Consider the following 15,200-nt stretch of genomic DNA (forward strand, 5'->3'; position numbering starts at 1 on the left):
TTCACTTACTTGGGTCACCTTCTTTGCCTCCGTAAGCACTGGAGTGTGCGATTCCTGTTTTATAGAATATTTTGATAAACGCTTCAAGATTTTCAAGACAGTCTATATTGATTTATTATACGTATTCTGTATTAATCACCTTAGAATGAGACTGAGTTTTTCAAGCTAGAATTCCTAAGTTGTTTTTCTTTTAAAAAAAAACAAAAAACAAAACACTTCCTTTATCATTATACGTCCTATAAATAATCATACCCATTGAAATGTCTTTAAGTCTTATGAGGTCAATGATGGTTATAGTTGTAGATGTTATGCATAGTCCAGGCAGTATTCTATCATCCTCCTCAACGTGGTTCCTTAAAAATGCAAGTGATTTAGTCACTTTCATGATGCTAAAAATCATCCATATAGATCAGTATTAAAACGTTAACTGATAAGCCATGATGTTTTATTTCGGAGTTATATTTTGCCTGAGCTATAAAATAATTTTAAGTAGCAATTAAAATAGAAACAGAATAAAAAACAGATTTTTTCAAAAAGTAGATAGGCATTGGGGTCCCAAGATTATCCTTGCAACTGAGAATAAAATTTCACATTGAGCTTACCAACAGCCAAGATAAAATCCCATCGTCTTATAATGGGAGAAAACCCATGGACCATTTAGTGATAAGCAATCAAAGGTCATTTGAAGCCTAACTCTTTTTAATTTAGAGTCCATTTCCTTAGTGACCCTTTTGGAGCAGGAGAGCCTGAAGTTGACATCTGGGATCCTGAGAACATGGATAGAAGAGAAGCAAGCAAGTTTGTATAAACTGCAGAAAACCTTCACTTCTGTTGGAAAGCTCTCCAAACTGTATCCCTGAAATTCTATGATACTTCAGATGTTAATGTTTGCCACAGAAAAGTATTGTCAAATCGGGATTAAGCGACCTGAAACACTTCTTTAGTAATAGCCATATAAAGCACAGTTTTATATTTCTCAAATACCGGTGATCTTTCTGGAATATTCCTACTGGGGCACAGTAATTAATTTCTGCTAAAGTACATATTCTTTGGAATATAATGTAACAAACTCTACCCCAGAAATAATTATTTAGGTTATCAATTCAATAAAACGACTTAAAGCATTTACGTCTATGTTTTCGAACTTGGAGATACAGGGATGAAGAATAGCCCCTGCCCTCAGAAAGCTCTGGGTTCAGGTGGGGAACGATAAAATAACTGCAGTATAGTGCGATAGAGATTGTGATGGGAGCAAAGTTCTTGGCACCAGGACTGTCAGTGTTTGAAGGGAGTTCTGGAGAATGAGGTGGAAGTCCATCTGTTAGAGAGGAAGGAGGAGGATATTTTAAAGGGAAGGAGCAGCAGATGACAACACAGAGGGCTACTTTTTATTTACTTTCTCTAGTGTATGTTCAAGTTTAGAGGATCTTTTATGAGTTTTCAAATTCAATTTAGAACTATCTAGCTTTTTAAGCTATAAATTGTTTTCTCTGTTTTACAGTTTGATTTTACACCACTTTTATTTGCTGTGTATAAGGACCGCTGGAAAATGGTGGAATTTTTACTCGAGAGACATGCAAACATACATGCAGTTGATAAGTGGAAAAGGTACATTTGTTTGTTCTTTTTTTTTAACTTAGAACTGTTTTAGAGCGGTAACAGTTACTCAAGTCAGAAAGATTAAATTAAGAAGAAGAGGATTAACCTATAATTTCAAAGTGAAAAATATCAGCACATCGTCAGTTAGGTAGAAAAGCAATTATTCTGCCTGGTGAACAGGAAGAACCGTAGCCTACAGGATTCATATTCATTTATGATATCGACTGATGTCATTTGTCATTGCAGTTTTTGGTCACATGGTATTATATTAGCTAAAGGGTTTTCACAGTAACTTTACTAGTTTTGTATAGTATGGACTCTAACTTAGTTTATGATACAATATTGGATTTAGTCTCTCTGACAGTTTTTTTTAACCTCTACTGTGTATTCAGGTTTCCTTAAAAGATGCACGTTAAACGTAAATAGGAGTTGATTTTGTTGTTTGGATGACTGCTTTAAATTGTTTTCTTCAAGGAATACTGATGTTATAGGGTTTGCCCTAAGTGACTGTGTATTACTACTACCAGATATTCCTCAGTTTTTATCCTTTTTCGTTTCTAGTCTATTTTGATGGTTTTTTTTATCATTTTTAATTGGTATGGGTAGAAGGGAGAAAGACAGCATTAACTGAATAAACTTCTTCTTTAATGAAACAAGTCATGGATGGGTGATTAAAAAAGAGATGGGCTTTCAGTTCACTCAAGACTGGCTTCAATGCTCAGCTTTCCTATGTGTCACGTGTGTGACCATGGGAACATTACTGTCATCACCAAACATGTTTCCCGATGTGGAAACGAGGGAAATAATATCTCCTTCAAGTATGGTCGTGTGTCTTGACCTGGCATGTGATTCAGTGCCCAGCACATGCTTATGAGCACCGTTAACTCAATGATGACAATGTTTACTAGAATTAGTACTAATATTATTGTTTTGAGCCTGCCAAGTAGCTTTAACTTGCCTGACTTCTAGCTGACTTTGGATGTACCATATATAAGACTAAGGAAGAAATGGGAAATTCTTTATTGAAATCTTCACCTACTTCAGATAAGTGACCTCAGCAGAGTTACTTGTCTATTAGAGAACTTTAAATTAGCACCTTCTAGGTAATACCCAAGTGGAGCAAGAGGCTTTTTTTTTGTTGTTGTTTTTATGTCCCTTCATTTTAGACACAATTTGGACATAATTTACAAAGATGAACACTTAAGCATGTAAATGGTCAATTCTATACAGATAAGCAATATATTGAACTTGGTAAAGTCTCTCAATGTTGCTGTTTACGTAATTTAAGTTCCTAAGGGTGAAGTTGTCTCTCCGTTATTTCAGAACAGCCCTCATGCTTGCTGCAAAGAATAAGTCCTCAAATACAGTCCGGCTTCTGCTTCAGGCAGGTGCAGATGTCTTTGCTCAAGATGACATTGGAAGGACTGCTGAAGAATATGCTTTATCTAAGGGTTTGACGGAGTAAGTGTGTACATTGAAATGGTAGTTATCAACAAACTGGGCTTCCAGACACTTTCACTGTTACTTCTTAGGGAACAGGTGAGACGTCCTAACTGGGGTCAGGCAGGGGGGGGATGGCAGTGAGTTAGTAGACATCCTCAGCCAGAAAACAAACAGTCAGACGTGTGAGACGTAGCGAAGGGACAGATTCCTTATCCCAGAACTTTGAAGACCTTTATCTTTAGGGATCCCCACGTTCTCCATTTCATTCCAAGCATAACCCCTGTGTTTCAGGTACCAATAATGTCTCTTCTCTGACTTTTCCAACTAGTTATTTGGGGGTGTAAATTGTACAGTTTAGCAGGAAATTCTCTATTTTCTGGAGGCTATTGGCTATGCTCCCCTCTTGAATTTTTCAAGAAGCCAGAGTGTTCCCTAAGTCCAAGGGGGACCATCCTCTTTCACAAGTTAGATGGAGAGGGAAGGAAGGTCATTCTGGTCATTCATTGGTTTCCATCGATTGTGTTGCTGCACGGTTGCTATAGAAACGGTCCTGTCGTCATGACTCCCTATGCTCCAAGGTTCCCTTGCTGATCCCGAGTCCTCTGTGTCCATGGTTTTCCACACTTGGACTTCAAAGTGGCGATATTTTTAACTTGACATGCAGATGCTCGCTTACATCCTTAGCTCCTATTCCAGAGCACCAGCTCCCTGTCCCGGGAGTCTGGACTTCTAGCTTTAGCCACACACAGCCTTCCCCAACACTGAAAAACTATGCGGGGCCCACATCTTAGCCCAAACCTCATAATGACTTACCCTTTTGAGTGTCTTGTTGTGTCTTCTGCCGGCACATGTTAGTTGGAACTTTCTGAGCTGTCAGAGAGGTGCCAGTAATGCTGCAGGAAAAGATCAGACTTTCCTTTCTCCTGTTACCAGATCTGTACCCCAAGGCCACTTGCTATCCCATGGAGTATCTTTCCTTAGGTCCTGGAAGGTCCCATACGCCTTTCCCAGAGTAGTAGACACTAAGTTGCCTGTGATTCCTTAGTTAAGATGAGGCTCAGTGATCTGTTTTCCAAAATAATGAAAATCTGGCCAGTGACTTGACTCTCCCTCAGGTTTCAGAGTATTTAAAGTTTTGCCTGACACGGAAGCCAGTAAACAGAAAGCTCTGGATCTAAAGGAGGTTACTTGGTGTTAGAATAGCTGCACCCCTTCCACGCCTCATGAGTGTGCATGTGTTCTATCTTCCAAGTCAACTGGGGATGCCTAGGAAGGTTAGAAAGATCTGAGAGGTCAGAGTTTCAGGAGGTAGACATGAGACGGAAGTAGTCCAAGCCAGGTCTTGACTTCTGTGACTTTTCTGCCACTGGTGTGATTAGCTACGATAATAGGGGCAGTTATGTTATCTACCTTATTGAGGTAACATATTTCTAAACGCATTTAATTACAAATTACATAATAGCTGAGATGTACTGAATTACAAACCACAAAGAGAGTAGCTGATAACCAAAATTAAAAACATTTTCTGTAAACTGCAACATTTGAATGTTAAATAGAACCTATGAAAAGCACACATTAGGTTTATTTGGAATTCCAAAATAATTTCAAAAACTAAAGCTCAAAAATACTTATTCCATTGCCTTACCATTTTGCTGTATTACCTATTTGATCCTCTGACAACCTGTAAAATAAGGCAGTGAGATGCTTGGTTTGTAGAGGAAAGCTCTGAGCCTAACAGCGGTGACTTCCCCGAAAACGGATCTTGTGGGCTATAGAACTAGGATTTCTGAGTTCTCAACTCTCGCCCCTGCTAATTCTAATTAACTGACTGAACTATGCTGCCCTCAGCATGACTGGTTCACCTTGCTCTTTTGTCTTCTTTAATCACATGCTTAAGAAACATTTTGTGCAACTTACTATGGGTTTTTTTAACTTAAATTTACAGGGGTGACATAGGGGTTTAACTTAAATTTATAGGGGTGACATAGGGGTGACAATAGGGGTAAAATTACATAGGTTTCAAACGTACAATTCTTTAATATATTGTCTATATATCACATTGTGTGTTGACCACCCAGAGTCAGTTCTCCTTCTGTCACCATATGTTTGACCCCCTTTACCCTTTTCTACTATCCCCTCTTCCACTTACTCTCTGACAACCACTGAACTGTTGTCTGTGTCTATGAGTTTTTGTTTCTTTATTTGTTTGTCTTTAGAACTTACAAAATTGAAGCGTATGGGATAATTCAAGTTTTTATATTAGCTCAGACATTACCTGAAATACTCTAAGAATTCCATGTTTTGATAAATGTTTTCCTGTCAGTATTAAAACAGTAATATTCTCACCTCTTTTATACATAGCAACGCCCAACTAATTTCTGATTATAAAAAGGAAAGGAGATGTAAAACGTCTTCTGACAGTAACAGTCGAGGTAAGACTCTTAATGGTGAAGTATTCTTTGTGGTCCTACCAGACATACAGTAAGACTAAGAAAGTTTTGCTATTGAAAGAGCTGTTAAAAAAATGTGTATATTGCATGTATATTTTTTCTTTGTTAGTTAATGTCTTTCTTCATAGTCTAGTATTCAGAATTATTATAAAAGTTAATTGTAGGTAATTTAAAATCTGAGAGAAAAGAAACTCATTTATCTAGTCATGACCCCTACAATCCCATATGATATTTATGTAAATAAGAAAAATGATTTTTAAATTAGTATGTTGTATGTTGCTTCTATAATCACCTTATAAGTTGGTCAATAAGTTGGACTTGTAAAAATAAATATTTGTTTAAATTTTACAGCAAATGGATTACATGTAGTGATTGAATTCTTGTTATTACATTGTGGTTTGTCTCACCATAATGTAACTAAAACTAGGAACTCAACAATACCTTCCTAGTCCCACAAACAAATGGCAAACAATAAGAGCTGCAAAACTTAGCCAGTGTGAAGGAATCGCAGTGAGACTGTTTTTAAAACGTATCTACTGATACAAGTCAGTAAAGCTGTGCCTTGTTGAGAAGCATGGGTTATTTTCCATGTGGATATGCCAACAAGGTCTCACTATTATCACCTTTTTTCCTCATAAGTCAAAACAGAGTGAGACATGTTGACCTCATTAGAAGATGTTTTCTTCTGTTAGTTGGATAGTTGTCATGACAGTGTAATTTCTCTAGAACAATATGCTCTGTAGCCACTAGTCAAAAGATAATCATAATAAATGTTCCCATAGCCTAACTTAGGACTCAAAAGATTATAATAAAAGTACAGAAAAGTTTCACAATGACAAAAACGCTATTCTACTCACTGAATGTGGCACCTTGTGCACTGTGCAATCTGAAATGCCCGAGGACCCCTTTAACTTAGTAGACCTCTATCAAAGCACTTGTGTCGGTGGTTTTGCAAGTTATAGGAAACACAGAGATGAAACGGAATTTGATCTTTAATGTGCCCCTAAGACTTTAGAGCTGTCCCTGGTTTATTTCTATGGTTTCTTAAAACAGAATTTTCAAGGGCGATCTTTTCATTTATTTATTTATTTGCCTCTGCAGCCATTTGCTGTGTAACCATCAGGTGTCTTTTAGGCACTAAGTGTTATTTTGATGTTGTAGAAGACAAGCATTTTAAAACCACAGTCCCTACCTCCAAGGGCGTGTTCTTATTATTGTCATTTTTATTATTTATTATACTTTACACAGTGCTTACTAGGTGCCAGAGCCCACTGAGAGCTTATAATTATCATTATTGTTTGTTATTCGGTGTGTAGTATCAGATCTGACAATTAAGTTTGAGAACTTGCCACCGTGCGCTTACATTGGCAGCACTGTACAAACAGCTCAGTAAGGTTTCATAACCTTGGTATATCAGTGTCTCAGAGTTGTGTTTGTGTTGATGTGTGGCTGTGTCTTGCTGAGTGGCAGTGTCTTGCTCGTTGTTGTTGCATGTTTTTGTGTGCCATTGCGAGGCTGTCTGAGCTTGAATCAGAGCTATGATCAAACATTAAATTTCTTGTTAAACTTGGCAAGAGTGGAAGTGAAATCAGGAACATGTTAGTCCAGGTTCATGGGGATAATGTCATGAAGAAAACGGCCATGAACAAATGGATTAAACATTTTTCTGAGGGGAAAGATTGTGTCACTGATGAAGAGACGTCATGGTGGCCAGAATTGACCAGAACTGAGGAAAACATTGCAAAAATTCATTGAATTGTGAGTCAAAATCATTGGCTGACTGTGAGAAGCATAGCAGACCAAGTAAACATCGATACAGAAACAGTTAGGAAAATTTTAACTGAAAATCTTGGCATGAGAAAGGTGTGTGCAAAAATAGATCCAAAGGGGCTCACCGATGAACAAAAGCAAAGGAGAGTCAAAGGTTGCCAAGACCTTTTGGAGAGGCAAGACAATGTTTTGAGCCGTGTTTTCACTGGTGATGAAACCTGGGTATACCAATACGATTCTAAAATAAAGCATCAAAGTGCACAATGGACGTCAGCCAATTCTCCATGACCAAAAAAGTTCTTCCAGTCCAAATCAAGAATCAAAACAATTTTGCTAACCTGTTTTGATATCAGAGAGATTATTCATTATAAATTTGTACCAACTGGACAAACAGTTAAGCATGTTTAGTTTTTGGAAGTTCTGAAAAGACTGCATGAAAATGTTAGAAGAAAACAACCTCAACCTTTGGCCCACTATTCATGGCTGTTGCATCACGACAATGCACCAGCTCACACGGCGCTGTCTGTGAGGGAGTGTTTAGCCAGTAAACAAATAACTGTATTGATATACTCACCCTACTCACCTGATCTGGTCCCCAATGACTTCTTTCTTTACCCGAAGATAAAGGAAATACTGAAAGAAAGACATTTTGATGACATTCGGGACATCAAGAGTAATACAACAACAGCTCTGATGGCCATTCCAGAAAAAGAGTTCCAAAATTGCTTTGAAGGGTGGACTAGGCACTAGCATCGATGCACAGCTTCCCAAGGGCAGTACTTAGAATGTGACCATAGTGATATTCAGCAATGAGGTATGCAGCACTTTTTCTAGGATGACTTCGTGAACCTAATTGTCAGATCTCGTGGGCCAGACACTTTATGTCCATGATGATGATTTCGGTTGTAAAAACCTGGGTAGGATTTAAGGGAAGTATGCAGTGTGAGTGGGAGTTGGCCAGATAAAGAGGCAGGACCGTGTTGGGCAGGGGAAACAATAATCAAGATTACAGGTTTGGCAGAAGGAACTGCAGACATAGGCTAAGATACACAGTGAACTTCGCAGGATTTACAAGCAGTTCAGTTTTGATGGTATAAAAAGCGTGCTGTGGGAATGGTTGAGAAGGTGGTGAACACCTAGGTAAGGCGAGCTTAAGAAAGTCTTTAGTTCTAGAGAAAGGAGTTGCTCTTATCCTGTAGGCCTTGGGAAATATATCAGTTAGAATAGTTTAGCTGCAGGTAATAGGTGACCTAATTAACAGTGGTTACAACAGGAGGCACCAGGATGGTTTTGGTGGTTCTGTGATGCCATGAGTTGCCTGTTGTTGTCCCTGTTTCAGTTGTGAGGTTGTCAGTGTTTTGTTTAAGTCTCATTTGCTGGCTGGTTAATTAGCAACGGCTCCAAGCATCATATTCTCACAGGACAATATCCAAAGGCTGAAGGACTGCGTTTCTGTGGTATATAGTTGGCATACCACATTATATCAGTTCAGGTGTACAACATAGTGATTTGACACTGATATACCTTGCGAGGTTATCACCACAATATGTCTAGTAAGCATCTATCACCCTTCAAAGTGACTGTAATATTATTGATATTTTCCCTGTGCTGTTAACTACATCCCTGTGGCTTAGATATTTCATCACTGGAAGTTTGTACTTCTCATTCACTTTCTTTTTCGTTCATCTCTTCAACTCCCTTTCATCTGGGAAAAATCAAGTTGCTTTTTTGTAGCTATGGGTCTGTTTCTGTTTTGTTTGTTTTGCTTTTCTAGGTTCCACATATAAATGAGATCATAAGGTATTTGTCTTTTTCTGTCTTCTTTCACTTAACATAATACCTCTAGGAACTTCCACATTGTTACAAAGGGCAAGATTTCATCTTTTATGGATGAGTTATTATTATATCAGTTATATTAAGGATGAGTTAATTATTCTAATATCAGTTATAGTATTACTGTATACACACACACACACACACACACACCTCACACACATATCAAATCCTCTTTATGCATTCATCTATCGAAGGACGCCTATGTTGCTTCCATATCCTGGCTATTATATATACTGCTGCAGTGAACATAGAGGTGCAGATGTCTTTTCAAATTACTGTTTTGTTTTTTGTTGGACAAATACCCAGAAGTAGAATTGCAAGATCTCATGGCAGTTCTATTTCTGATATTTTGAGGAATCTCCATACTGTTTCCCCCAGTGAATATAACAATTTACAAATCCAAAAACAGTGCAGGCTCTGTTTTTCCTTTCCTCCACTTCCTTGCCGACATTTGTTATATGGTGCCATTTTGATGGTAGCCATCTGAGAGTAATGAGGTGGTATTGCTCTGTGGTTTTGATATCTGTTTCCCTGATAAACGGTGATGTTCAGCTATGTGATTCTTTTAAATAGGAAGAAGACTGAGAGGCTGCCAGTATATCCCTTAACATTTCCAGGCTAGGGTACAGCACATGCTGGTTCCCACAGCAGTTAGGGGTAAAGCAGTCACTGTGATTAGCTTAGTATAATCATTTTTCTTTGTGGAGCTGGAGAGAGGCCATGTTCTTTGTGTATTGGGACAGTAAATATCCACACAGCATTGTGGTTCTCCAGTGAGAATGAAGATGAAGAAATGGCAAGTGGGCAGGGACTCAGCAATGGTTACTGCAGGGATCATGGGAGAGTTTTGAGCAGACTAGGAACAAGATGAGACGGCATTCGGACACTCTGGTTGTGGTATAAAGCAGGGACCAGCAAGCTTATTCTGTAAAGGGCCTGATTTTAGGCCATGTGGTCTCTGTCATACCTACTCAAATCTGCCATCATGGTGTGAAAGCAGTCGTGGGCCAACTGAATAGGCAAGACTGTGCTACAGTAAAGCTTTATTTACAAAAATTGATGGCAGGTTGGAGTTTGCTGGCCCCTCACATAGAGGATAGATTGAAGAAAAGCACATGAAAATAAGTGGCAGACAAAGGAAGCTTTTACTTCCTTGGACTAGTATCAGTCCATTGTGATATTTTTCACCCATCCATTTTGAAAGAAAAAAAAGTCAGGAAGGTTAATTTATTCAATTTAACATGTTGGTCTTTGCTGGCTAATGTCTTTCTCATTTGTTTTGCTGAAAATAAATCCTATTCATTTAGGAAGCAACAATAAGAGTCGGTGGTGTTTCATTTCTTCCCCCTGTGAAAGCCATCTGCTAAGAGCCCCTGTTTGACTAGGGCAGTGGCTGTGGAAAAATAAAGCAGAGCCTGGAGAGTGTTATGGTTAATACAATTTAGTGATGATTGAATGTAAAAAGTTAGTGGGGAGTGAGAAAACTAAGATGATTCCTAGGTTTCCAGAATGTGCACTAGCATTTCAATGGGACATGAGAAGAGTGACTAGGACATTATCAGATGGAGAGAGAAGAACAGCAGGTCAATAGGGAAGACACGTTTTTTTCCTCTGAATGTTGAGTTTCTTGGTATATCCATGGGTAACTCATCCTACATGGATATAATTTTTTGTTTCCTTTTCACATATTCTGTTAACCACTGCTTTTTCATACTAGAGCTATGTTTTTAGTTTTATAAGCAATAAAGAGGTTTAGAAAGCAAAGGAACTCTATAATCAGTGTACATTATTATACTACAAGTGATAGTTATATGTTTTTCTGTAATTATCCCAGTTACTTGATTGATTCATAACTCTTATAAAAAGGACATAAACCCTACCTAGTTGTAGAAAATTGACAGTGTGATCTCTTCATTTGCTATATAGGAACTGATAGAACATGTTGTCATTAGGATGTTTTATTTTTTATTCTGATTAAAATAGGATGGTTGCTTGTTTTACAGTATTTTCTGACATCATTTCATTTATCCTCTTTATGCCTTTATTCAAATATATCTAGCTCTACAGGAATCTGCAAAAGAAGAATAAAAAAAAAACAAATTTAATGATAGGTAATCTGCAAAATCACCTTCTGACCTTAATCATGTAGAAAGCATCAACCCAAAGAATGAAAATTTCATATAATGCCATTTATTAGAGATTCTTAACACCACCCCTAGGTTTGGTTATTCACTAGAGCACTTTACAAGACTCAGCCTATAGCTGTACTAATGCCTGTGATTTATTACAGTGAGAGCAAAATCAGCAAAGAGAAAAGGTGTATGTGACAGTGTCTGACAGGAGGGAACCAGGCGCAAGTTTCTAAGACGCATGTCCTGTGGAGTTAGCAGGATGTGCTTAATTCCCCACTGTTAAATTCTGGCACCACATGTGAAATGCTGTCTAGTGGTACCGGAGTCTCATTAGACTCAGTGCCTTCATGGAGTGCTTTCATGGCACGCCAGTCACATAGGCAGCGTCCCCCTAGCAGGTGCTAACATTCCTGATTCCCAGAAGGAAAGCGAGTGTCCAGCATGAACCACCTTGTTCGTACAAGCATTTCAGGCACGGTGAGCCACACTTAGTTAGGGAATGGTGGGAACCCTCCCCATATGCAGGTTTCCAGATACCAGCCAAGGGCCAGCCATTCAAGCAGGACTTTCAAAGGATAGCAGTCAGGCCTGCTGTATGAAATCTTTTCTGCACAGCAGTTATAGGCATGACTTAATTTTTGGTGTAGCTTAAAATTTTATTTTAATAGCAAGTAATATGGTGACGTGCCTTGGTACTGGTTTTGGTTGTATCATCCATTAAAAATTGCAGTGCTGGTTACTTTTTTGCCTTTTCGTGAGTATTTCAAAGGTATTGTACATACATTACTATGGCAATAACCATGGCAATTACAATCTTTTTGTGTGATTAATGTTTCAATATAGCTTTTGAATAAAATCAGCACAATGATTTTTGATTTACAATGAGAATCAAAGTTGTCCTGTAAGTACAGGGACGATTCCATTTTGATTCACTTGGCATCCCTATTCAGCATGCTAATGCGAGATGTTCAGTCACGTTTATCAGTGATTTTCTTGTGTAAGTATTCCAAAAATCACTTGCTTTGTTTATGGCTTTTCATATGCTTCATTCGGTTGGGTGAATAATCATATTCTGATACTGGATCTTTATATTCATTTTCAAGGTGACTGTATTTTGAAAATAGCATTAATGTGTTCATATCTGGTAATAGCAGGTTCAGTGGAAAACTTTTTTTTTTTTTAATTAGTAAGCCTTCGTTTTTAGAGCAGGTTTAGGTTCAGGGCAAAATTGAGTGGAGAGTAGAGAAAGTTCCCTCAAAACCCATGTCCCCGTCCACACAGAGCCTCCCTCACTGTTGACACCCTGCCCGCGGGTGGTACATTCACGACGACCCATGAACTGCACTGACTCAGCATGACCACTCACAGCACACACTTGACGTTAGAGTTCACTCTTGCTGTGGTCCAATCTGTGGGGTTTGACAAACGTATAATGACAGGTCTCCCCCCTTCCAGTCTCACCCAGACTAGATCCACTACTAGATACCCTCTGTGGCGTTTCCTCAGCCCTCCCTTCTCCCTAACCTCCGGAAGCCACACGTCTTTCTACTGCTTCATAGTTTTGTTTTTTTCTGAATATCATATAGTTGGAATCATACAGTGGCCATCTTTTTGACTGTTTAAAAACTTAAAACTCCAGGGTCATTGAAGGTAGTTATTCAAGATAACCTCTTTGTCTTTTTGGGGGGGGGTGTTTGTTTGTTTGCTGTTATTCATCGGCTTAGGATTTGATGACATATGACTTACAAGGTAAAAAACCATGATTTCTATACACATTTGCCACTATGGGGAGGGATGAGAAAAATGGCATCACACGCTGCTGTACAGCAATAACTCTTTGGACCTTCCTGCTCTATGAGGTGAGCCGGATAGATTCTCCAGCAATGGAGGGAAACAGTCTCAGGGGTTAGACTTGATAAAACTGGAATCGCAAAGTCTTTCATACTTATCCTGCACTGGAGAGAGGGCCAGAAAGAGTCTGTTTCCTGTGTTTTGCCGTGCTGCAAAGCAGACTGCCTTTGACTAAGCTGCTAATGACAGGGTGTTTCATCCTAAACTGAACACCCTTGACTGAAGAGCGGCACAGCGGTACTGTGTCAGAGCAAAACAAGTGGACTCTCTTCTAACTGCTCTTCATGACAGAAGTGCAGAAAAATCATGCTATTTAAATTGGACCGTGTTAGTTTATGATAGTGATTTTACTACTGATACCATTTTCGTTCACTCCGATGGGTTTGGTAAGGATTACAATCATTGTAAGTAGCACTTGACTTGTAGCTATCAAATGATTGCACATCACGTTTATTTTTCTCTCATTAGATATAAATGTATAATACATACAAACATGCATAAGTACATGCATGTACATACATATGTGTACGTATATATGTATGAATATATAAATATGAATATATATACACACATATATATAGGAGAGGAAGTAAAAGTTCTTCATGTATTAATTGCCCACCAGTTGTATCAGTAACATTCACTCTACTATAGTCTTCAGGGGTGTTCCCAAAGAAATATTTTTTCATCACTTCAGTCTGATGCTTTCAAAGTTCTGTGTTTTTCTATTGTGTATTTACAATGTATTTGAATTTTTTTCTTTTAACAGTGGATGAGTGTTCTCAATGCGACCATGCAAGCAGGTAGGATTTTATGGATTTCTAAAATTGCATGTTAACTAAGAGACTGCGGAGAGAAGCCAGTAAGCTTTAATGAGTGTTCTGCTCTGGGCTAGACCCTATACTATGTGCCTAACATTGGTTATCCCAGGTCGTCGGCACAGTAGATTTGCAAAGTAGCTGTGCCGTTCGGCCGTTTTTATTCATTAGAGGAGTATGGTTCCAGGAGGTGGATTAATTTAACCCTGATTCCATAGTTACCAAGTGGCTGACATGTGATGTGACCTTCAGCCTGCTTGGTTTCCCAAGTCCGTTCTCTTGTCCCTCAGCCTATACTGAGAAGTGCCTGGACAGGACTGGATTCAAGATTCAGGTACAAGTCAGGTGGCCTCAGAGAGTCCCGTTTAGTGATGCCTTAGTGCTGATTTAGAAGTTTCCTATCAAGCCCAGTTAGCCCAAGCTCTGTCTTAATGTACTTGACAATTGCAGCAGTCACGAGAACCTTGTTTTCACCATCAGTGTTGAGGGCAGATGTCAGTTCGCTGTGGCCACAGAACCACAGGTTGTACATAAGCAAGACCTAATCAGATAAATGTTTTCAGGGATAATGCGATGTACCCTTCTTGGGACGAATCGTTGTTCTGTAAGTGAAGATCATCTATGTATACACTGTTGTGTTAATTCAGCACAAATTGAGAGGATATTTTTCATTGATTTTTCTACTTACTGACTCCCATTACTGTGTTTCCATTTAAGCTAGTACGCTTCCCTCATTCTAGGAAGTTTTTTCTTTTTTTCTAGTCTTTCTTCCTTCTTCCATGACTTTTCTTGATTTTTTACCTTTTTCTCTGCTTTACTCGGGGTAGTTTTGTTGCTGTTATTTTTTTCCACTTCTGCCAGCTAAGTATTCTCCATTTTTATAGACAGAACCAAAAATACATAGAATTCCAGGTGTTGAAGGAATGTTATCAATTAATTATTGCAAACACCCCTAGTACTTCATGCTGCCATTAATGTTTTGGTCAAGTGGTTGATCACATGAGGAGTTTGAACTCCCAGAGATTGAAGTGACTTATTTGACTACAGTGAGTGATGAAATGAGATTAGTATAGGTTTCTAAGCCCAGTACACTTCCTTCTTTATCATCCTTTGGGTGAGTGTTTTAATTATGGAAAGGTCTAGTGAATGCAATGGAAGAGGCTAAGAATGGAATTAGCAGGGGAATCCACGTTTCAATAGGAACAACACAGGTTGGGATAGGAATAAGGCTCTTAGAGCAGAGATTAGACATCAGATGAGGGAAAAGAGATCAGAATGGTAGGGTATGACAAGGTAAAGAGAAA

The 15,200-nt window shown here is 38.6% G+C and overlaps 1 protein-coding gene across 3 annotated transcripts in view; it reads left to right on the forward strand.

The window, feature by feature from the left end:
* Positions 1 to 15,200, forward strand: part of LOC308495624 (uncharacterized protein) — a 45,307-nt gene that overhangs the window by 7,887 nt on the left and 22,220 nt on the right. Inside the window, exons 4-7 of one of the 3 annotated variants that reach the window (XM_081080593.1) lie at positions 1,502 to 1,608; positions 2,923 to 3,060; positions 5,404 to 5,474; positions 13,848 to 13,881. In XM_081080593.1, the coding sequence (XP_080936719.1) occupies positions 1,502 to 1,608; positions 2,923 to 3,060; positions 5,404 to 5,474; positions 13,848 to 13,881 (350 nt within the window). The remainder of the gene's footprint in view (positions 1 to 1,501; positions 1,609 to 2,922; positions 3,061 to 5,403; positions 5,475 to 13,847; positions 13,882 to 15,200) is intronic. The other 2 variants (XR_013993017.1, XM_081080594.1) reach the window with 2 other exon arrangements.

Source organism: Rhinolophus hipposideros (assembly GCF_964194185.1).
Source record: "Rhinolophus hipposideros genome assembly, contig: HAP1_SCAFFOLD_71, whole genome shotgun sequence".
Classification (NCBI taxonomy): Eukaryota; Metazoa; Chordata; class Mammalia; order Chiroptera; family Rhinolophidae; genus Rhinolophus; species Rhinolophus hipposideros.